The 25,559-nt window shown below is 30.8% G+C and overlaps 2 protein-coding genes across 3 annotated transcripts; both read left to right on the top strand.

Annotated features, from left to right (window-relative positions):
• Positions 1-6,031: 6,031 nt before the first annotated feature.
• LOC109812418 (subtilisin-like protease SBT1.1) lies at positions 6,032-9,116 on the top strand. 2 transcript variants are annotated; one of them, XM_083073170.1, is made up of 2 exons: positions 6,032-6,125; positions 6,569-9,116. In XM_083073170.1, exon 2 carries the CDS (start codon positions 6,574-6,576, stop codon positions 8,872-8,874), a length of 2,301 nt encoding a protein of 766 aa, XP_082929296.1. In that variant the 5' UTR covers positions 6,032-6,125; positions 6,569-6,573; the 3' UTR covers positions 8,875-9,116. The 2 variants fall into 2 exon arrangements, with proteins under 2 accessions (XP_082929296.1, XP_082929297.1); XM_083073171.1 differs by lacking the exon at positions 6,032-6,125 and adding an exon at positions 6,362-6,425.
• A 1,195-nt stretch (positions 9,117-10,311) lies between these two features.
• Positions 10,312-21,981, top strand: LOC109812392 (phospholipase D beta 2). Its single transcript, XM_020376341.3, has 10 exons — positions 10,312-12,420; positions 14,297-14,410; positions 16,953-17,147; positions 17,580-17,828; positions 17,936-18,004; positions 18,124-18,271; positions 19,262-19,410; positions 19,869-20,048; positions 20,433-20,630; positions 21,510-21,981. Exons 1-10 carry the CDS (start codon positions 10,690-10,692, stop codon positions 21,801-21,803), a joined length of 3,327 nt encoding a protein of 1,108 aa, XP_020231930.1. The 5' UTR covers positions 10,312-10,689; the 3' UTR covers positions 21,804-21,981.
• The last annotated feature ends 3,578 nt before the right edge of the window (positions 21,982-25,559 follow it).

Here is a 25,559-nt window from a genome sequence, read left to right as displayed (position 1 = left end):
TTTCCATTTCACATGACTTAAAATTAAACTTTTACATATTTAATAAAATTAATATATACATATTTAATAAAAAGATTTGTACTAATTAAATGGGTTACATATGTTTTTGTAAAATTAAAAATATAATATTATAAAAAAATTGTATATTTATTTAATATTTGTCCGATGCATGTCTAATTGTTGAACGTTAAATATCGCGTGATCACCATCATTTAAAAAGTCAAAATTGAACTATGCTTGATACCGATTGTTGTGATGTTGAACGAGGCATTAAGTATTCAACAACTCCTTTGGTGATTTTTGTGACAAAGATTTTGAAGTTCAATAATGATATCATAGTAATGACACTTACCAATATTTTTCTTAACTATTTTTAAGAATAAGGAATGAATGAGTACCTTGGTGAAAAAGTCTTCTTTTATACGGAGAACTTTAGTGATAAAGTTAATTACATTTGTTATGCTACATAAATAGTGTTGGTAGGTGTGAAAAATGTGGTAAGTGTCTTGCTCTTAAATATAAATCATTAGTATGGTTTTATTTAGGGTTTATTATGGATAGACCTAGACCAAGTGTAACACAGTATGAGTAAGTTGCATTTATGTTAGACTGACTTTTAGAACCATAATAAAACTTGGTCACAATTTCACTATAAAATAATTTTTAAGGTATTGATTAAAGAAGAAGAAAATTTCCTCTAATTTTCCAAACTTTCTTTGTCCTTAAAAGACATTTTTATGATTTCTCCTTAATTTTTTTAAAATCTTATATAAATAATATCAAAGAATTAATCAACAATTAAAAGTAAAATAGACCGTAACCATAGAAAAATAGTATTTTCAAATTTGTGATTAAGTAATTTTTATTTATACACGTTATCCTCGAAGTACTATAGTATCCATCCACATTCACTATCATTAGATAAATTATTTTCTTTTTCAAAAATACAATATGTATTGTTTTATTATTGGTTGTATCCAATAATGTAAATTGAATATGTGTATACAAGTTTAATTAACTTTTCATGCAAAAACTTAGAAATTAAATCACATCCAACTTGTTTGAATAATCTAACTATTTTCTATACGCATTAAATATCACTTCAAAGCAGAGTTGAAAATTAAATAAACCAGCATAAAATTCATTAGAGAAATATTTATGGGTCTTTTGAGTATCATTAGTCTAAATAAAATAAGATCAACGAATTATTATGTCAATATAATTTTTTTACTTAAATATATTTTTAGTACATGTAAAATAAGTGAATTTTAATTTTAATCCTTATAATATTTTTTCTTTATTTTTCATTCTTCTAAATTTTATAAACATTATTTTTGTTCCTTATGAAATCAATAAATTTTGATTTTGATCTTGTAAAATATTTTTTTTTCATCTCTTTTAATTATAAAACTATTATTTTTAGTTTTTAACGATCATTTTAAGATAAATAACATGTACTTTAAGTGTTTATAAAATATTTTAGAGGTTTCAAATACTACCGTAATATCATTAACAATTGTATGTAATACCTATGATGATCACTTAACATTTTAATTAATAAAATGTAGTTAAAAATGATTAGTTGATCACATTAAAAATAGGAAATAAAAACAATAATTTCAATGTTAGAAAGACGAAAATAAAAAAAATATTTTATCAGTATCAAAATCAAAACTTGCTAATTTTATAGGGATTAAAAATTGATTTTATTTTTTTATTCATCATTATCATCTTTATTGTAATATATAAATTGACTTATCTATTTTTTTAATTAAGTTATTCATTTTTTTTTGGTAACAATTCATTTATTTATTTTTCAATGGAACATATTTTTTACATATAAAATCTAATGATTGCAACATATACTTCAATAATAATAATAATAATAATTATTATTATTATTATTATCTTTTATAAAATGATATATATCTGTAAGTTATGTACAAATGCTAATACATTTATAATTACAATAATCATATATTTTCTTTTTAAAATTATGCATCTATAAAAATTGGTAATTACACCAATATCCTTGGAATTTTGTGACATTTCACACGACTCTTAACTTTTTCTATTTTTACATTAACTCTATTAGTTATTTCAAATGCAGTGCAACATCCTCTTAGACTTTACACTACTCCATTAATTAAAATTAAAGTAACAACAGCCATTCATGTTTTTTCTATTTTTTAAAAATAAAATTAAAATAAAACAGGGAGAGAAAAAGTTTGGAGATAAATAAAAATTGAAAATGCGAAATTACTCTATAAGGATTAAAGGAGAAAAGGGAAGTCAAATAGAAAGCGAAACGTAATGAAAAGTATAGCGGTTATTTAAAACTAGTAAAAAAAAAAAATTAGTATCTTCATTAAAAAAAATATTAAGTGATTCTGCAAAAAATAAAAATAGATGAGTAATTATTATTTATAAAGAAGATAATTATATATATATATATATATATATATATATATATATATATATATATATTCTATTTAAATATTATCTTTGAAAGATATATGAGTGAAAACGAGGTTAGAATATATCGTATAAGTATAAATGTTTAACAAAAAGTAGAAACTAAAACGAGATATCTCTTGTGTAATTGTTATAGATTAAAATTAAAAAAAATAATAATTAAGAAATACATTTAAACAATGTAATAACATAAAGACCGATCTAAAGTTACGGATCACTTTTTTTTTTTCTTCATAATGTTAAAAACCAATTTAATTGTTAGAGCACCTCTAACGGGAGGTGCTTCCTGTGTTGCTTATTGTTAAGCAACGGTGCTTGTTAGAAACCCTTATTGAAGTGATCTTACATGTCACCTGGGTTGCTTAAAATCTTTTTTGTGTTGCTTGTACAAGGCATGGTGCTTAGCACTTAGGAGACAAATTTGATTGGCTAAAATGTATCTACGTGAAATATGGGTCAGATTTATGAAAATAAAAAAAACTGAAAAAACCATGTTCACCTCATCTTCATCTTCTCCGCACGACACCCTCTGCACAACGGACCACCGCTGTAAAAAATGTTTATCTTAAATATAATTTATATTGTTACAAATATTTATTTATAAAAATTTAAATATTATATATATATATTTATATTTAAATATTATATATATAAATATAATATTTATTTATATAAATAATTTATTATAAAATTTAGTATATATAATTTGTTATTTTTTTTATTATTGAAAATTTTTAATTATATAATTTGTTTTAATTATTAATTATTTATATTTATATATTATTCATAATAATTAATTTTATAAAAAAAATTATCATAAAATATAATGTGAGGTGTCAAAAAGTGTAGTATGAGTTGTAAAAAAGTTGAGGTGCTTATAAGAAATTTTCATTGAAGTAAAAGTTGTAAAAATATAATATGAGTTGCTTATGAATGACGTGGCACAGTGAGACCCATTTAAACTTAAAGTAGTTAGGAGTTGCTTAAGCAACTCCTATTGTAGATGCTCTTAGAGTCTCTTAAGGAAAATGATAGTGTTTTTGGCGAAGAACCAATTTAAGAAGTTATTGTTTTACCTCATTTTCTTTTTTGGTCTTATGCCTCATCTTATTTATAGAAGAGAGAGAAAAGCGAAAAAGACACCACAGTGCACAGGTAAACTAACACAGAAACCGCGAGATGCCCGAAAGTGTGTTTTTTGTGTCAGTCTAAATAATGCACTTCATTTCACATGACAGAACAATTTTTTAATGCAAATGTACCCTTGTGAGAACAGAGTTGTTCATGGGGCATTTATTGTAGAGCAGTCATTGATTCATCTCCTTCACACAATTTTGACCTATGATTTATGTTTCAACGTTCATCTATCTGTCTATCACCAGTAGGCATGAAGCATGTCAACTTAACTGGACTTTGTTCATATCAGCCAATGGTTAAATTTTTATTTTTATTTTTTATCAAAAGCTTATACTAAAACCTTTGTCCCTTTGTAATGTTAACTTTTTTTTTTAATGAATCATGGTATCCACCCTTCAGAAGTTAAAGACATAGATGCAAAGATTGCACTCCTAATCACGTACTTATAAGATAAATTTATCATTTCACACTATGTTAGTTTTGATATGTTAATCTAAGTAATGGTCCCTTCAATTTAAACTTTTGATTTCTTGGTGTGATCTAGTTGGAAGTGTGGTGAATTAATGTTTTAACTTTTCAGGTACCCCATAACATAATTAAAGTCTCTGAGATGCTCCTCTTTTACAAGTATAAAATGATTACATCTATGTATCTCTCTATTTTAATTCAATTGATTATTGAATGTTTGTGTTTGATAAATTCAGACAATATTAAAACTGTGCCTAATATTGGACTCCAAAAAGTTGGACTCAAAGTAAAGGGGTGCCTTAAATTAGACTCAAAGTACAAAACCACATAATGATCTAAACTGAAAGTGCATAATGGTTTCACAATCTCAATGAGTGCAGAAAATTCCTGAGATCCATGCCTCATACAGCACTTGAGGTCTTAAACTGGTGGTTCCTTAACAACAAAGGGTTTTTCATGGCTGACACATGCTATACTACCGAGAAAGTAAAAACATTAATATGTATGAAGTTATGAACACTCTGTGACACTGGCAATAATATGAAGTTACGCACACTTTATGTGACATTGGCAATAGTATGAACACTAGCCGTGACATTGGCAATAATGTGAACGCTAGGTGTGACATACACAATAATTACAAGGCTAGCATGAAAGAAAATGTGAACATGTTAATGAGAAACGAGAACACTATCAAAAACTTCAACTTATGCATTAATTATCATGCAATCCACTGGTCTCACCTTAAGATCTTTAGCCCCAAACTACCACGTGATTCAACTAACTTGGAATAAATGGGCATGGTCGTCATATGAAGCCCCTTGATCTGTTAGGTTTCTACATTGCTACAATGAATGTTTATGAACAATCTGTCCCTGCTTGTTATGCATACTAGTCCATGCCTTTAGGTATACATATCTGAGTATCATAATTGGTGAGTGGTTACCACTAGTAACCATGTTTTGATAAACTTACTCATAAGCACTTACTTATAAGAGAAGAAAATAAGAATATAAAATAAAATAAACTTATTTCACAAATTAAAATTAACTCACACATAAGTTAAAATAACTTTTAAAGAAGTTAAATGGAAGAATTTCTTCGAATTAATTTAGATATTAACTAATTTTACCTTATATAAAAGAAGTTTATTTTATTTTTTCTTATAATTTTCTTCTCTTATAAGTTATTATGGAGAAATTTAGCCCGATAGGACACCACAGGAGAAGTGAGTGATGAAAAAGTGAGTTTCTCCTTCATTCCATATATGATAGAACCCTATTGATAATCCACTTATACCGTTCCAATGCAGCATAGTTAACCTAAGAAAGAACAAGTGGGTTATTTACAGTTCAATTGGTTGATAAGGTTCAACATAGAACTGAAAATTGAAAAGCATATGCATAAGCTCTATAATATTAGAGAAGCTATATAGCTAATGGCAAGAGGGTGCAACTTTATTCCCTTATAGTTTCTCATAACCGCATGAAACATTAAGGGACTGAGCCAGTGAATCCAAATGGACATGCTTACCAAATAAATTTTACATGTAAGATTGAAAAAGACATAGTTGTGGAGATAATTAAACACTAAACAGCAAGCATTCTGAATGACAGACATCAAATCACAACTAAACATATTTCTACATAGTAGTTAGAAAAACTCTTCATAATAACAAAGGTGGAAATGGAAATTTTAAATAAATCTCCTCAACAGTTAAAACTCAAAATACATGTAAGTTTTCCCTTGTGATAGGCCAAACGAAATTAGTCATGAGACTCATGACTCATAACTCATAATGCTGTCTCATTCTTCTATTTACAACTGTCATAAATAGGTTTTCCAAAGGTAAAAGTGTGCCAAAAGTAAAATCGGAAACAGGTGATTGAAATAATTTGGTACAGACCGGAAAAAGGTATTTCTACATTTGATAGTCAATACCATGTAGTTATACTTTATGCCCATCCATTTCTATATATATCTTTGAATTGCTGACATCTCATTAAAAGCGTGCAGTCTTGAAATAGAAGAAAAGTAAAGAGAAGGTAAACTCTTTTATTTAATTGCAATGAGAATATATAGAAAGTTAAAGCTTAAACTTCTAATACTTATTTAAGATTTGATGTGACGAGTTTATTAACATTCATTATTCCATTAACTATTTTAGATTAATATCACTACCTCAATCTGTCTACGATCTCTATCTCACTGCATTGCATACTTTGCATACATATTTTAATTATCTATATTCCTAAAGTACCCAATATTTTAAGATGAGAGATCACTGGATCAGCTCGTAACTAGAAACTACGTTTCTCTTAGAAAGCAAGATGTGACAATAACTTGTAAACAAAACTAGTCTATAGAAGTTTGGAAATGGCATACTATTATTTCCTATTTTAATTTTTGTTGGATGGAAGATTCTAATGCATATATTTTAGGACCTCAGTAGCCATGATGTGTTAATCCCTTTCTTCATTGTTTGCAGGCATCATGATCTTTAGGATGCTTATCCTATCTGTGGCTTTTATGGTGACAAATTCAATAGCTCTCACAGAACAACAAACATACATAATACACATAGACAAGACCAAGATCGAAGCCTCAATTCATTCTCAAGACAGCTCAAAACCATGGGTTGAATCAATCATTGATTTCATTTCTCAAGCTTCAATGCAGGAAGAAGAAGAGATTTTAGCTCCTCGACTCCTTTATACCTATGAAAACAGCATGTATGGTTTTGCTGCTCAGCTTTCCAAGAAACACCTAGAATACTTGAACCAAGTGGATGGTTTCCTCTCAGCCATACCTGATGAACTATCAACTCTCCACACAACATACACTCCACATTTTCTTGGCCTGAGGAATGGAAAATCACTTTGGACTGCTTCTAACTTGGTCTCAGAAGTGATCATTGGGGTCCTTGATTCAGGAATATGGCCTGAACACATCAGTTTCCAAGATTCAGGTATGTCCCCAGTACCTTCTCATTGGAAAGGTGTTTGTGAGCAAGGCACCAAGTTCTCTTCCAAAAATTGCAACAAGAAGCTTATTGGTGCAAGAGCCTATTACAAGGGGTATGAAAACTATGCTGGAAAGATCAATGAAACAGTGGATTATGTTTCCCCAAGAGATTCCCAAGGGCATGGAACACACACTGCCTCAACTGCAGCTGGTGATGTGGTGAAAAATGCCAACCTTTTTGGCCAGGCTAAAGGCACAGCAAGTGGAATGAGGTACACCTCAAGAATTGCAGCTTACAAAGTATGCTGGCCTTCTGGTTGTACTAATTCCGATGTGTTAGCCGCCATGGATCAAGCGGTTTCTGATGGGGTTGATGTGTTGTCACTCTCTTTAGGTACTATTCCCAAGCCTTTTTACAATGACAGTATTGCAATAGCTTCATTTGGAGCAACCAAGAGAGGAGTTTTTGTTGCTTGCTCTGCAGGCAACTCGGGCCCCTTTCCATCTACAGTTGCAAATGGTGCTCCATGGATCATGACAGTTGCTGCTAGCTCCACTGACCGAACCTTTCCAACAAAGGTGAAGCTTGGCAATGGAAAAAGTTTCAAAGGGTCATCTTTATATCAAGGTAAGAATACAAACCAATTGCCCCTTGTCTATGGAAAATCAGCGGGTCCAAAAAGGGAAGCACAGTATTGCATTGAAGGCTCCCTTGATCCAAAGCTTGTGCATGGGAAAATAGTTGCTTGTGAGAGAGGAATAAATGGTAGAACTGAAAAGGGAGAGGAAGTGAAAGTGGCTGGTGGAGCAGGAATGATACTACTCAACACTGAAAATCATGGAGAAGAGCTTTTTGCTGACTCTCATATTCTGCCAGCCACTTCATTAGGGGCTTTAGCAAGTAAGACTATTAGAAGCTACATTCAATCTGTTAAAAAATCAACAGCTTCAATTTCTTTTATTGGAACAAGGTTTGGTGACCCTGCACCAGTGATGGCAGCATTTTCTTCTAGAGGACCAAGCATAGTGGGACCAGATGTGATCAAGCCAGATGTGACTGCACCTGGCGTCAACATCTTGGCTGCTTGGCCTACCAATATTAGCCCAAGCTTTCTCAAGAGTGACAAAAGAAGAGTACTATTTAACATACTTTCAGGTACCTCAATGTCTTGTCCTCATGTTAGTGGCATAGCAGCACTGCTTAAGTCCTTGCACAAAGATTGGTCCCCAGCAGCTATCAAATCTGCTCTCATGACTACTGCCTACACATTGAACAACAAAGGAGCTCCAATTTCAGACATGGCCTCAAACAACTCACCATTTGCTAACCCCTTTGCATTTGGTTCAGGCCATGTTAACCCTGTAAGTGCTTCTGATCCAGGGTTAGTGTATGATATCAGCACCAAAGATTACTTAAATTATTTATGCAGCATAAACTATACCTCCTCACAGATTGCTTTATTATCAAGAGGCAACTTTGTTTGTTCTAAGAAATCAGTTCTTCAAGCTGGTGACTTGAACTACCCTTCATTTGCTGTTCTATTTGGCAGAAGTGACTTAAATGCTAGTGTGACATACAAGAGGGTTGTCACAAATGTTGGAAAACCCCAAAGTGGTTATGCAGTTAAAGTGGAACAGCCAAATGGAGTTTCAGTTACAGTTGAACCAAGGAAATTGAAGTTTGGAAAACTGGGTCAGAAATTGAGTTACAAGGTGACATTTTTGGCAGTTGGCGGAGCAAGAGTTGGTGGTACCTCATCATTTGGGTCACTGATTTGGGTATCAGGTAGATACAAAGTTAGAAGTCCTATAGCAGTAACCTGGCAATAGTGAAAGTGAAAAATCTTTCTAAAGGGTGGTATTTGAGAGAAGAAACAGAGTTTCTTCTTCTTGATGGCCCACATGACATTATTGTTGGAAGTTATATCATGCATAATAAGTTCATTAGTGGCAAAGTGAAAATTTAAATCGCTTCTTGCTGTTTATTTTAGATATTGTTTTTGTATGAACCATTTATACACTTTTGCGTCATAATCATGTAATCCTAAATTTTATAATAGGCTTTGTATTTCTCATGAAGTTTCCTCAGATCTTCAAGTATGAAAGCTTATTGCATTTCCAGCATTTAATGATATATTGTTAGAATTGTTCTCATTTATTTTCACGTGGATAACAAATTTTGATTATATAATTATATATAGATAGTTAATATTAATTTTATGTGCGTGTGAGAGAGAAGATGAATCAAGTTATACATTATGAGTTACACTAACAATTAAACTATTAATTAAATATTTTTATTTCAAATTCTATTATTGAATTGGAAGCCTTTATTATATAGATAGATTATATTTATAAAATCTTATATATAAAATTATATATTTTTAATTGATATATGTTAAAATTGAAATAATACATACTTATATAATATATAAAATTAATAACTATTTGATTATATACTTCCAGTTATTTAATTTTGATAAAATTTAACACAAACAATCAACGTAATACTATATAATTATAATTTAACAGTGAAATTGAGAAAATTCATAAGTTATTAAATAGAATAATATATGGTATAATTTATAGTAGTACAATGTAATTTCTCCCCCTCTCTATACATATCTAAAAAGCTTCAAGAATTTACAAATCTCTTTGAAATATTTTTTAGATTATAAATTGTGTTGAGAAACCTACATAAATATTTTTCCATGTCCGATGTGTACGTGAGTTCTTTTACATAAAAATATGTGTAATAGAAATAAATTTTGTGGACAATGAGGGCGACAATTTCTAGAATCTAATTTCAAACACAAAGTTACTTTGTTTTAAAAGTAAACCAAAATCAAACAATTGGGGTCCAAAAGTGAGAATCAATGTGTCTCCTTGTAAGAATGCAATTGAATTAGTCCACTAATCTACTTTATTGATAACAACGTGTAGTTTATTTGTTATACTTTTATAGCGACAAATCTTCCATTGTCCAATGCTATTAAACTATATACATGAATTTTATATTAGATTTATAAAGTGTAAGAGCATAAGCTATCATTGAATCATAATTATAGTTTTATTTTATTACAAGACCCACAAGTACCGGTATTTTCCGGTGCCGTCCTATAATAACTCTTCGAGAAGGTTAAAATTTTCTTCCACTCAGGTGGGTTCATGTTCATGATATCCAATCAAATTCGTCCACGTGGACGAATAGATGCATCTAACGATCTAAGCAAACTGAAAAACATGAAACGAGAAGGTAGGTATTAGGTAACGTGCCACGCCAGAATTCCACGTGGAGCTTCCTTGCTCAACGTGAACGTTCTTCTTCTGAAACAAAGGTAAAAGTCTCATCTTTCAACTATGTTTATTCGTTTGATCCAATACCCACCAAAATCAACCAAATTTTTCGTTAGCTACTATATCATCAATCTCAAATATCACCACCCTTAAACCGCTGCAATTCACTTGGTTTTTTTTTTTTTTTAATCTCTAATCTTTTGTTTCAATTGGAATCCAATTGACATGATTCTTGTTTGAATCACTCCGATTTGATGTTATGCATGACCCATTTGAGTTTTGAATTGAAGATCAAATTTTGATTTTAGCTGTATTATCACAAGGGTGATAAGTTTTGTGTTGAATTGAATGGATAATTACGGGTCATCTTCTCCATACCGGTATCCAAACCCTTATATGTACCCTCCCAGTCCCAACCCTCATCAACCGTACCCTCCTCCACCAGGTTCATCTCCTGATCCATATGCACATGCTCCTCCTTATCATCCACATCCTTACCATTCTTCACATTCCTTCAACTATTCATACCATGCACCTCCTAGATCTTCCTCACATTCTGGCAAATTTGAGTATTCCTACCCCCCTCCTGCTGCCCCTTTGAACTTTCCCCACCCTCCACCATCTTATGCTCAACCTCCCTCTTATCCTTATCCTTACCATGTTCCTCCACCAAATCATGGTCCTCCCAGGCCTTCCCTTTCACACCATGCTAGCTTCCAACATGGATCACCTCATTACTATTATCCTCCAAACGATGCCTTTTCGGCTCCCGAAGACCGTCCTGACCTCCATTTACGCAACAATAGCTTCTCCGGTCCCTACCGGCAGGAGAGCACAATCTCTACGGGAGGTGGAGTGCCACAAGCTAGTGACAATTCCAAGCCTCCTCAGGGCTCGGCTTACCCGCCGTTGGATGATCTTATGAGCAATGTTCGGTTGTCTGATGCCCAGGCAAGCCAGCAAACTGCTCCTGCATCGCCGCCTGCACCTGCCGGGCAGCCGATGATGATACATTCCATGTCAGTTTCAAAGATACAACAGAAGAAAGAGGAGTTTTATGGACATGCAAATAACTCCTTCTCGGGGTGGGGATCTTCCTACCACAGTCGGATGGATTCGGGCAGACTCTCGGATTTTTCAGGATCATTTAATGATTCAATGCTTAGTCAGAGCTTGCAGATTGTTCCAGTGCAGAGTAAGGGATCCTTGAGAGTTTTGCTCCTACATGGAAATTTAGATATTTGGGTCCATGAAGCCAAAAATCTTCCAAATATGGACATGTTTCACAAAACATTAGGGGATATGTTTGGTAAATTACCTGGTAGTGTGAGCAATAAAATTGAAGGAACTATGCATAAGAAGATTACTAGTGATCCTTATGTGTCAATTTCAGTATGCAATTCTGTACTTGGGAGGACTTATGTAATTAGCAACTCTGAAAACCCTGTTTGGTTGCAACATTTCTATGTTCCTGTTGCACATCATGCTGCTGAAGTGCACTTTGTTGTTAAAGACAATGATGTTGTGGGTTCACAGCTCATTGGCATTGTGGCAATTCCAGTGGAACAAATATACTCAGGAGAAGTAGTTGAAGGAACCTACCCTGTCCTCAATAATAATGGGAAGCCTTGTAAGCAAGGTGCTGTCTTGAGCCTATCCATTCAGTACATCCCTATGGAGAAACTGAGCATTTATCACCAAGGAGTTGGAGCAGGGCCTGAATACATTGGGGTTCCTGGCACGTATTTTCCTTTGAGAAAAGGTGGTACTGTTACTCTGTATCAAGACGCTCATGTTCCAGATGGCACCCTCCCTAACATGTTGCTTGACAATGGCATGTATTATGTGAATGGAAAGTGTTGGCTTGATATCTTTGAAGCCATAAGTCAAGCTCGGCGTTTGATTTATATTACAGGGTGGTCAGTGTGGCACAAAGTAAGGTTGATTAGGGATGATGCTGGTTGTGCTTCAGACTATACCTTGGGTGATGTTCTAAGGACAAAGTCACAGGAAGGAGTAAGAGTGCTTCTCCTTATCTGGGATGATCCTACGTCAAGAAGCATTTTAGGTTATAAAACAGTAAGTAATACAAATTTTTTTTTTCTGTTACATATCTTTTCATTTCTATACTTGGAAAGGCTGGTAGGATTTGATTGGCAAATGTCTGCATATGCACACCCTTGCTTTATGCTGTTATCATTGATACACCTTTTATATCTGTTAGAATAGTGGATTAAGCCTAACTCAACCCTACAAAACCGGCTTGTAAGGTAAGGGTTGTTTTCCACTTATATATTATTTAATTGCCTAATCTCTAGTCGATGTGGGACTTGGGTTTTTCCCAATACACCCTCCTCACGTCCAGCACTATTGGGCTTGGTACGTGGATAAATGGTAGGTGGCCCTTTTTCAATGATCTAGGATTGGCGGGACTTGAAATACACCCCTTCATGCCCATGGTGCATGTATCAATGAATAGTAGGTGGCCCTTTTTTAATGACGGGACTTGAATACACCCCTCATGCCCATGGTGCATGTATCAATGAATGTGGGTGGCCCATTTTTAAGAATCTAGGATAGCTTTGATACCATCTTAGAATAGTGGATTAAGCCTAACTCAACCCTACAAAACCGGCTTGTATGGTGAGGGTTGCTTTCCACTTATATACTATTTAATTGCCTAATCTCTAGTTGATGTGGGACTTGGGTTTTTCCCAATACACCCTCCTCACGTCCAGCACTATTGGGCTTGCCCATGGTGCATGTATCAATGAATAGTAGGTGGCCCTTTTTTAATGACGGGACTTGGGTTTTTTCCCAATACACCCCCTCATGCCTATGGCACATGCATCAATGGTGGGTGGCCCATTTAAAGTGGATCTAAATGGCTCTGATACCATGTTAGAATAGTGGATTAAGCCTAACTCAACCCTACAAAACCTGCTTGTATGGTGAGGGTTGCTTTCCACTTATATACTATTTAATTGCCTAATCTCTAGTCGATGTGGGACTTGGGTTTTTCCCAATATGGTTTTGTAGGGTTGAGTTAGGCTTAATCCACTATTCTAAGATGGTATCAGAGCCATTTAGATCCACTTTAAATGGGCCACCCACCATTGATGCATGTGCCATAGGCATGAGGGGGTGTATTGGGAAAAAACCCAAGTCCCGCCTATCCTAGATCATTAAAAAGGGCCACCCACCATTTATCCACGTACCAAGCCCAATAGTGCTGGACGTGAGGGGGTGTATTGGGAAAAACCCAAGTCCCACATCGACTAGAGATTAGGCAATTGAATAGTATATAAGTGGAAAACAACCCTCACCTTACAAGCCGGTTTTGTAGGGTTGAGTTAGGCTTAATCCACTATTCTAACAATATCTTCTTGGACTTTGTTGTAACAATTTTTTAATTGTGGCAATGAAATGTTGTTCAAGAGACAATGATATACCAATTGTTGGGCAAGTGAGCAACAGAAGTGGGGGGTAATGATCCCTCAACTCATTTTTCTTGGTTACTAGTTTCATATCTATCGATAAAACTTGTTTCCCACCTTCCATTGGCTGATGGTGGCCTAAAATAAATCAGAGTTGAATATCTAAAAAACTGGTATACATTTTGGAATTGGGACATTTTATAACTTGGGTTGTCTTATTTTATAACTGGGATCCTGTGCCTAAAATCTATCTTGAAAGTCATACTAACTTGATAGTTAACCTGTCAATGCCCTTGGTTTGCCAAATTAGATGGTAATAATATATTAAAAAAAAAAAGTGACGCAACTGTCTATTCTCTTATCCTCTTCATTAATACTTTTTCACGTATGACCACTGATTTTTACTTTATTTCAAGTAAGATTAAGATGATTGTGTGAGTTTTTATCAATACGAATATAATATTTATGATTTTCCCTTTTAGCTTTAGTTTTGAGACACTCTTGAACTTTACGTTCAGGATGGTGTCATGGCAACTCATGATGAGGAAACTCGACGTTTTTTCAAGCACTCTTCAGTGCAAGTGCTTCTTTGTCCTCGCAGTGGCAAACGACATAGCTGGATCAAGCAAAAGGTTAGGTTTTGACAACTACTTGACTTGTAGAAAAATCTTTGTATTAGTTTACGCTCAACTGTCCACAAATTGTTCTAGTGTCTTGTTTCTCTTTGATGTGATTCTTTAAAGCCTTGCTTTTGGGGATTTAAACTTGCGAATTATTATAATTTAGCTTAGTTGATAGCATTATTGTGATTGTGATTAGGGATTTAAACTTACCAAATTATTAGTAGCATTATTGTGATTATGATTAGGGATGAAAATAGATCGGACCAGATTTTGAATATATAGGTTAGGCTTGTTCTACAAAGTTAAAGTTTAAGTCTGATTCATTATCTATCATAGATTTTTATATAGGTCAAATTTAGTCTTTTAAAGTCTGACCTGACTTATTAACCTATTTAAAAACCTATTTTATATTAATAATATTAATTAGACGAATAAACTTAATTTTTAAAAAGTCAACATATTTATTTTTAAATATACTGTGTTATTTTTTAATTTTCCTGAAAAAATATAATTTATTCAATATTATTAAAATTTAAAATTTTAAATATATACAATGTCACAGTGAGGGAAAAAAGAATAATTTTCTATTAGAGGAACAATTTAGGTGCAGTCACATATGTTGGTGTACATTTACACACATGTCGTAAGCCTATAAATCTATAATGAAAAAGGATAATCGTATAAAAAAAATATTTGAAATGTTTCTTATATCTAATTTGATATATTCTAAATAATCAACTCATATTTTGACAAACTAAAATAATTATGATAACAATTTACAAACTAAAAAAATATTTATTGTATATGAGGTGATCTCAAGGTACCGAATACATATACAATGTCACAAAAAGCAAATAGATTGAATTATTTTTTTTGTTAAAGGGACAACTCATGTACATCCATGACAGACTATGATAAAAGAGGTTAATCTTATTCAAAAAAAAAAAATCTAATTATTTCAATCATCTCATTTGACATAATTTCAATAATCAACTCCTGTTTTAAAAAATTAAAATAGTTATGATAATATTCATTCAAATTATTGGTTTAACTATAGAAAAATTTAGTAATTTAAAAAGATAGACACAATTATTCAACACAATCAATGTAATATTAATACAATTATTTATTTATTTATATTATTAATAATATATGTTTGTTAATTTTTATTATATTATATAAATAAATATGTTAGTTTATCAGGTCTAACAGACTTTTTTATAAGCCTAAGTCTAGTCTTTTTAAATAAATAGGCTCTTTTAAAGCCTAAACATGACTTTTTTATTAAAGAGGTCAGGCTAGGCCAAACTTTAAAAAAGTCAGGTCATAAGTCTTTGTTTAAGATTTGACCTATTCCCATCTTTAATTGTGATGATTGCACTAGATTTAAGTGTTAGAAGTTAGATGACACAATAAAAAACTATAAGCCAAGGCTTATACAATCTTCTAGTGTAGTATTGTATACTTGTTGATGATATATACAATGCCATTTGCAAATTTGCAAATTGTTGAGAAGTCCCATGTCACTTGCCTCAATTCTTCAAGTGTGGAGTTACAAGGTTGGTCTATTGGTTTGGGGGAGGGACATAAGGCTTGAGTAATAAAGAAGATGTGGTTTCGAATCTCCTCACTAACATAACAACTAATAATTAACATTTGTAGATAATAAAATAAAATAAAATTATTTGGATGCGATTTATATATTTGTTAGACAACTTCTCTTATTGCCAATTGAGAAGTCCCACATCGCCTGCCTCAGTTCTCCGGATGCCGTTGATATATCTGTTGAGCAACTTCACTTAATATCAATTAGTTTTAAGATGAAATCTAACACCAATAACTTTTTGCATTGCAAATAAGTAATAACTTATAGGAATTTAATGTTATTGTTGCCTGCTTATGCATAGTTACAATTTGCAGTTAAAAGCAGCATGTGATAAATATTAAATTATGCAGTAAGGTCAAAAATTCAGTTTTCAAATTTAATCAGTTTATCTGATTAGGAATGATAATAGCATCTTTACATGTACACTATCTGGAACTAGTGTGGTCTTTATTTTATTTAATAAAAGTGTTTTAAAATAACCAATATTTGATAGATCAATTGATGTTACATTTGATTTTTAAACCGAAAAATCTTGTGTTCAAGTTTTATCATAGTAAGTATGATTAATTTTTAATATTATTTTTTATTATTTAAAAATTTAAGGGTAAAATCGTTTAAAAAATGTGTAAACTAAATGGGACAATCTCCTTTATTATACATGTTATAGATTATGATTTATCTGCATATTTATTTCTTTTACTATATTTTACTAACCTGACCAATTGTGCAAAGGCATGTGCTTGCCTCTATTGAAATTATAGAATGGGTCAAAGTCGAGGGAAGTAATGTATATTCTTTGGTAGGTCAGACTTTTGACAAGGTTCAATTTTGCCAGCTGTCATATCTTCTTTTTTTGTGTTGGATCTGTTGATATGTTATCACTTATCACAAACTTCTACAATTTTGGTTTCAAAATTCAACATTGAATTTCTGTCTTCTTATTAGGAAGTTGGAACAATATATACACATCATCAGAAAACTGTGATTGTGGATGCTGATGCTGGAAATCATAAAAGAAAAATCATAGCATTTGTTGGTGGACTTGATTTGTGTGATGGGCGATATGATACTCCCCACCATCCTCTTTTTAGAACATTGAATACAATACATAAGGATGACTACCACAACCCTACTTTCACGGTAATCTCTATTTCAGACTCCATTGTTAACCAAACAATCTCTTGATAGGATAAGCAAAGCACCTAAAGGAAGTCAAAGCATTATGAAGAAATATTTTCCATTCTTTTATAAGGAAGATCAAAAAAAATTTATCACTAGATGTTGTTGTCTGATTTATAGTGCAGCGTGCATTGAACTACAAAGTTAGCAGTGATATAGTAAGCATATTATTAAGAAGATATTGTTATTTATATTCATGTACTCTAATTGCGAAATTTGTCTTTAAAAAACACAATTTATGAAGGAAATGTTCAGCAGTATAAGGTTTACAGGTCAAACAATTTAAATCATGGTGAAATTTGTAGCTAGGAATCAAGAAAGTGCAATTTCTAAATAATATTATTTGGAAAATGCAAACCAATTAATTCTTGTGATGAGTAAATTTCATGACAGGGTAATGTTGGTGGTTGTCCGCGGGAACCATGGCATGATTTGCATTCTAAAATTGATGGTCCAGCAGCTTATGATGTTTTAACTAACTTTGAGGAGCGCTGGTTAAAAGCATCGAAACCTCATGGGATTAAAAAGTTGAAAATTTCATACGATGATGCTTTGCTAAGGCTGGAAAGAATTCCAGATGTTATTGGCATCAATGATGCTCCAAGTATAGGGGAAGATCATCCTGAAGTTTGGCATGTTCAGGTAATTAGTTATTTAATAAAGCTGAATATATATTTTGACTTTCTACAAGCAATTATTCTCTTTTACTCTAAAATGAAATTATGGATTGTATCTACTTTGGAATGTAGATATTTCGATCAATTGATTCAAATTCTGTTAGAGCATTTCCAAAGGATCCAAAAGATGCAACGAGCAAGGTGAATGAAAAGTCTTGTGTTTCAATTTTTCTTTCTCGAACTTGGTTTAATCCATCAAACTTTAACCATTTTGTGCTATATCTACACTGATAAGGTGAAACGTTATTGTATTTTTACAGAACCTAGTATGTGGAAAGAATGTGCTGATTGACATGAGCATACATACAGCGTACATTAAGGCCATTCGTGCTGCACAGCATTACATTTATATAGAGAATCAATATTTCATCGGCTCTTCATACAATTGGAGTCAACATAAAGACCTCGGTATGGAACTCCTCTTTATGCATAATTGTTGCTTATAAATGTATCCAATACTATCCTGGATATTTTGTAGAACATAAAACAACTCGGTGTATCAACTTTGGTGCGGATAAATCATCCAAAACCAGAATCCATCTTGGAGAATTAATCTTTCACTAATTTAATTGAGTAACCTATACATTATATATAGAAAAACAATATTTCAGATGTGCAGCATGTCACTTGTTGGATTATATACATCAAAGGCTCTAGAATAATAACACAAGTATATTATAACTAATTGATCATATTGTGTTGAATTGTACATTTCCAACTTCTGTTTGTTTTACTAATTTCAAGTTGAATGGTAAAAACTTGTGAAATTCTGAATGAATATTTTGCATGTGAAGTATGATGTAAGAGAGCAGTTTTTTAACTGACTCTCGGGACTGTTAATAGCAATCATTAGGATTGATTAGTTTGTTATGCTTTCTGTTAGAATTGTTGTAACTGTTTTTACGCGGTTGCTCTAGGACTTATCCGTATAAATAAGAGACTTGCTCTCTCATTGTATGTATGAAAAATACAAATCAGAAATACAGAAATATTACTCAGATCTTTTCATTTTCTCTCTCTCTGCTATTTTCTCTCAACTTTCTCTTTCTTCTTATGCCTGAACATTCGAACATTGTACAATAGGCATTGCAAATTATAGGCCAAGTCCCATGATTAGTTTCCTAAGATATTGGTAAGTTATAAGAACAATAAATTGCAATAAAATTGGCCCTGATGAAATAAAATAAACAGCTAAATGTTCTATCCTACGTATTGTTTCAGGCTTTGCAAAAAAATCTCACTGAAAAATAAACTATAAGAATGCCAACGGCAAGCTCTATCAACTGTAGCTTTTTGATGTTCTCTATCATTTACTGGATGAATAAGAAGACAACATTGTTAATGAGGAGCCACAAATTTATTTTGAAAATCTCTATGTTAATTTTCTTGCTTTGGCAGGTGCCAATAACTTGATCCCAATGGAAATTGCTCTAAAGATTGCGGAAAAGATAAAAGCAAATGAGAGATTCGCAGTGTATGTTGTTATTCCGATGTGGCCAGAAGGAGTTCCAACAGGGGCTGCCACACAAAGGATTCTATTTTGGCAGGTATGATTAAATACACAATATGAAAGTCAAACTTCTAATTTTGATAGAAATATTGAATTGGTTGTATTTTGAAAATTGTTCATTCCTACATCAGATTGCATCTCTGCTCTATCATCATCATATTAGATCATTTTCCTATTCTATCCTCCTATTTCAGCTGGTTGTTTTACTGAAAAGGATTATAATGTATAGTCATGCAAAAAAGAATATCATTGCGACCATCATAATTTTAATTACTGTTCTTTAATCATTCCAAATACTGATGTATAAAGGAAAAAATAAATTGGACTCTCTTAAATTAAATTATTTCTAAATTAAGGGATCTTTATGACCTGTCAAAGAGTGGTAAGACTAAATTGTTCAAAACTTGTGGTTGCCGAATGTCAATGGAAAAGTTATAGCACCCGCTGGTACATGGTTATTACATTTGTTAATATGATTTTTTTTTTAAATTGCAGAATAAAACAATGCAAATGATGTATGAGACAATTTACAAGGCTTTGGTTGAGGCAGGACTTGAAGCAGCATTTTCTCCGCAAGATTATTTGAACTTTTTCTGTCTTGGTAATCGAGAGGCCCTGAATTTGTATGATAATGTCAGTGCAACTGGAGCTCCTCCACCAGCAAATAGTCCACAAGTATTTTACTAACACCCCCTTCCCTTATTATACTCTTCCCAATTGCATTTTTCTGCTACCATACCACATTTATATTTTGAATCCATCATGTGAAACAAGAGTTCATATAGAATTCAAGATATCTAGTACTAAACACCAACATTAATTAGGAAAAAATTGTTTCCAGATAGGCGTGTAATATGTTAGCATGTAAACTGCTTCTTGACACTCAGAACATAACAAGTTGTTATATATCAGATAGTACTCTAATGCTCTATCCAATATCCAAGTGTGTTGATAATTTTTACTTAATTTCCTGATAGTCTTGGTAATTATTTTTTTAATGGCATGTAAAATTTATTTAGTGACTGGTAAATTTTCTGTACTTTGGTGCTCTATTTTCAGGCAGCCAGCCGAAGTAGCCAACGATTCATGATTTATGTTCATTCAAAAGGCATGATAGTTGATGATGAATATGTGATTATTGGGTCTGCAAACATCAACCAGCGCTCCATGGAAGGAACAAGGGACAGTGAGATTGCAATGGGAGCCTATCAACCTCATCATACGTGGGCAAGAAAACAATCTTATCCACATGGACAAGTAAGCTTTTTTACAACACTGCTTGGCTATTGATATTTGGGGTTGTCAAATGAATTTTGCATGCATATCATGCAATTATCTACTACTGTACTCCTTCCTGACTCAATTATAAGCAAAATTAACTAACTTGTATGTTAATTAATAAAGTTTGTTAACGTTATTTAATTATGTTAATCTCAATTAAAAATAATTTTCTTCTTATCTTGCTCTTCATTGGAACTTAATATTAAGAATTAAAAAGAGTCATTGGAAATAAAATCTTAATTAAAAAGAAGGGTATTCTGAAGATGGTAACATTAAATAGGATGAAGCTAGTTAATATTTGCTTATATTTAGGTCCATTATTCAAGAGGTTTTTTTTTTCTGCTTATTTTTGAGTCTGGATGGAATGTATCAATAATTGATATTTACAAGGTACAATGATGTAATTCTTATTATATTATAGTGAGTCAAGTCAAACTGTATTCTTTTCCTGACTTGGTATATGTAATTTGCCAAAATAAAAAATAAAAAATACTCACTTTATCCTATAATAAGTGTCATCCTAAGTATTTTTAGATTGAGAAAAACTAATAAACAAATTAAAGAGAATTATAACTTCATAAAATTAACTTTATTTTTATTATTAATCTTTTTTGCTAAAAATGATGCAACACAACAACTTTCTAAAAAAAGTATTATTAAAGATATATTATATTGAAAAACTAAATTGATATTTATTTTTAGACTTATTTTTTCTTTTTCTTATACAACATTTATTATGGGACGAAAGGAGTAAATAATAATATAGATTTTTCGTCAGGTACATTATTGAATCCATTAACATTTAATAATGCATTATAACCTAACAGCCGTTGTTTGTGAAACTGTGCCATGTAGATCCATGGATATAGGATGTCACTTTGGGCAGAACATACAGGAACTTATGAAGAGTGCTTCTTGCAACCTGAGAGCCTTGAATGTGTAAGAAGGGTTAGAACAATGGGTGAAATAAACTGGAAACAATTTTCAGCAAATGAAGTATCAGAGATGCAAGGGCATCTGCTGAAATACCCTGTAGAAGTTGATAGAAAGGGAAAGGTTAGACCCCTTCCTGGCTATGAAGAGTTCCCAGATGTGGGAGGAAAAATAGTTGGATCTTTTCTGGCCATGAAGGAGAATCTAACCATTTGATGAATTCATCAGTTTGAGTGTTACACATTCTGCTAGCAAATAGGAGAAGATGTATGTAAATTACAACATAGAAACAATTTTGAAATGTATGCTAGTTGGAGAACCAAATAAAGAGACCATACTTGTAAAGACCAAGTCAAGATGTATATACAGCTAAGTTATATTGATCTTTCTTTCATGGAACGTTTATTTTTTGATTAACTTCCACTCTGAGACCAAGTGCAGCAATTTTAGGCACATCAGCAACTACCCTTTGGTTCTCATCACCGTCTTCCAACATATTCCTCACATTCCATGTAATGCACCATTATTCTCTCAAAAAAGGATTAGATTATCAGTAACACACTGCTGCATCGAATTCCCCATTCCTATGTTGAATTTTGTCTTGTGCATTTTTTTTTTTAATATATATACACTTGTCAATATATATTTATTCAATCTAGCATTTTAGTTTCTGCTATACGTAAGTTAACTGTTTAATTTATGACTAAAATTGATAATAATAAATAAATATTTTGAACATATAAATTATGTTATTATTAAAATTCATTGTAAATAAGTGATTTTAAACATATAAGTTATAATATGATATTGTGATACAAAATATTTTTAACAGTTAATAAATTATTTTTAAAAAAGAGGATAAAGATTTTTAAAAAAATATATATTGAAATACAATTTAAAAATAAAAATGAAAATAATATATTTGAAAGAAATGTTGTAATATATTAAGAAAGATTTCTAAACACACTCTAATCGAAGAAAAATTCAGGATTAAAATTTTAAGGAACTAAGTTAATAATTAGTTAGTAGTGAGTTAGAGTTATGTTGAAGTAGAGACGTTCTGAGGATGATTGGCAGTGGAAGAGACAAAGTGAGTGGAAAGATCATAGAAAAACTCAACCAAGACCCATTCGTTGTCTTTTGCAAACTTTGAGACACTGAATTTTTAGAAATATTTGAGAAGAAAAACGTGAATGTCCTCTGTCCTATGTTTGTGACAAAACTTTAGATAAATTTCATAGGAACATTTGTGATGTTTAGCGATTAAAATAGAGTTTTATTTCGTTAAAATTTATTGATGTTATAAAAATTATATTTTAATTTAGGATCAATAATTTAAATTATATTATGATTTTTTATGAATTTAAACATATGGACTATTAAGAAAACCAAGTATATCTGTAAAGATACATAAAGTAATTTAAAAAGAATAAGAATATATATTTTTTTATCTATTTGTGGAAAAAGGTGTGTGAAATGCACCTCCCAAAAAAGAAGAGAGAGTATATAAATTCTCTAATTGAGATAGTTACAAGAGTGATCTCGAAGTTAGATATACTAGATTATAGTGTATGAGTAAAATTCTTTAGAGTTTAATGTGTTTTTAATTTAATTTCAAAATATTTTTACATTTATTTTTAAAATCAAGAAAAATAACTTGTAATTTTTTTTTTAGATTTTAAAAAATATATGTATTTTTACTACATTTGATAATAACATTGTTTATTACAACAATCAAGACTATCACTATTATTAATTGTCATTAATAATACCATCATCATTATCATTATTAATATTGATTTCATTATTACTGTGAGTTTACGACTATTACCATTATTGATAATGACACTATCATTATCTTCATCATTATCATTAAGAGTGTTCGTAAACAATTAAATCTAATTTAAACTACAAAATTTAAATCGAGAAAATTAAAAATTGAAAAAATCATTTTTTTTAAAGTGGATTGGATCAATCATTGGTTTCAATGAGAAAATCAATTCAATCCAAATCAAATCGAACACTTTCTCTTTTTCTCTCTCTATATATATATATCCAACCGTCATCATTTTTTTTGTTTGGTATTTTATATTATGGTAAACAATGTATTTAGACAATGTATCGACTATTTAGTACTTAAAGTCTAATGGTTTACTTGTTTTTTTAAGTTTGTGATTTATTATGTTATTGAATATTGAAAGATTATTTTAATTTGTAGTTTTGTATATTATAACTTATTGATAATTAATTAATTAATGATATTAATAGTTATTTCTTCTCATAAAAATATTATAGTTATGTCTGAAAAATCAAATACATATCAATTTTAAATCAAAATATATTTAGATTGAATTGAATTTGATTTTTAATTTAAACTGTTTGGATGATCAATAAACAAAATTGAATAGACTGAATCAAATAATTTTTTCCTTAAAATTAATTAAATCCAATTGGTAAACATCCCTAATTGTTATTACTCACAATGTTATTACTATCACTATTATCATTGTTACCACTAATACTATTAACATAAACACCATATAAAGCACACTCTTAAATTAATTTTTAATATAATATAAAACAAATAAATATCCACTTTAATTCCTAAATTTATTAGACAATACCATATTAATATTTAAAATTAAAAAATTGTGAAATTGATCCCTAAAATGTCAAATAAGTTTTTAAATTTAATTACTTACTATTATTTTAGTCTTTGAATATATAAACATATATATATATATATATATATATATATATCAATATTATTATTTTAGTTGCCATCTTTTCAAGTTTTAGACTAATATAATTGTAAATTTGTAATTTTTAAATTTAAGAGACTAGCATGTTAGTACATTACAAATTTGAAGACCAAAATATTTGTTTTATTTTTGTAAAGATAGAAAAAATTACAAAGATGATCACAATGAGAATTAAACCTAGATTCTCATGTTTCTGATTACCTCAACTTTTTTTCACCTAATCATTAGACTAATCATAATAGTTAAACTAAAATATCTGTTTACTTAATAGTTTATAAAAAAAATCCTTAAAAATGAAATTAAAATTAGAATAAAAGTAGATTTAAAAAGTAATAATTAGAATGTGGTTATAGTTTTTAAAAATTTTAAAAGTAAAAATAAAAAATAAAAAATTAGAGGTACTAAAGTAGCCAAACTCGACAAGCTACTCGATGGCCTGCGGGGGAAACTCCAAAAAAGCGACACAAAAGATACGTAGATAAAGTCAAACCATTAATTTTCAAGTTTGAAATCTATCAAACATATTTGACTTAATATTTTTTTAAAGTAAAAATATAATTAAAAGACTAGGATTGTATGTTTGGAAAATAGCATAGATTTTTATTTTTTTAAAAAATAAGTTATTTTAATACATTTGAAAATTTAAAACTTAAAATTATTTTTTAACAATTTCTTTTACTTAAAGTTGATTTACAATTTAAAAACAGATTTTTGTTGTTAATTTATACAAAATTATATATTTTAAAGTTATTTTTTTAAAATATTCAAAAAAAAATATATATATATATACCTTTATTATAATCATCTACAATTCTACAACTATAATGGATTTTAATTGATTATCAATATAATTTAATTTTAATCGAAATATGAAGAGTACCTGAATAATATAATTCGGGGTACACTGGAGTGGACTATTTATTGGGCCTCTTTGTAAAGCTTAGTTTGATGGGTTGTCCAAATGCCAATAGTCAGTGATGTTCTGTAACTCTAACAGTCTAACGTTTTTAATGATGTTTGGTCTGTCTGTCTGTAACACAAGATGTTTTATTTTCATAGCATTCTTCATTTAAAATATTTATGGCAAAAAAATTACAATATTTTAAATTTAATATTTTCCATTCTTGTATCACTGTTATTAAAAACTCATTGATGATATTTATTGGATTTTAATTTTATCTAGCGTATACATCTTAAATCATGAATAAGT

Source organism: Cajanus cajan, chromosome 4, assembly GCF_000230855.2.
Source record: "Cajanus cajan strain Asha chromosome 4, NIPB_CcT2T_4, whole genome shotgun sequence".
Classification (NCBI taxonomy): Eukaryota; Viridiplantae; Streptophyta; class Magnoliopsida; order Fabales; family Fabaceae; genus Cajanus; species Cajanus cajan.
The sequence above is the reverse complement of the archived record's forward strand: the minus strand, read 5'-3'. Positions and strand labels throughout refer to the sequence as shown.

Excerpts from the sequence above, each read along its gene's own strand:
- LOC109812392 (XM_020376341.3), top strand. The coding sequence starts at position 10,690 with ATGGATAATTACGGGTCATCTTCTCCATACCGGTATCCAAACCCTTAT. Across the intron at positions 17,148-17,579 it reads ACCACAACCCTACTTTCACG|GGTAATGTTGGTGGTTGTCC; the intron begins GTAATCTCTATT and ends ATTTCATGACAG. Across the intron at positions 19,411-19,868 it reads AAAGGATTCTATTTTGGCAG|AATAAAACAATGCAAATGAT; the intron begins GTATGATTAAAT and ends TTTAAATTGCAG.
- LOC109812418 (XM_083073170.1), top strand. The coding sequence starts at position 6,574 with ATGATCTTTAGGATGCTTATCCTATCTGTGGCTTTTATGGTGACAAAT.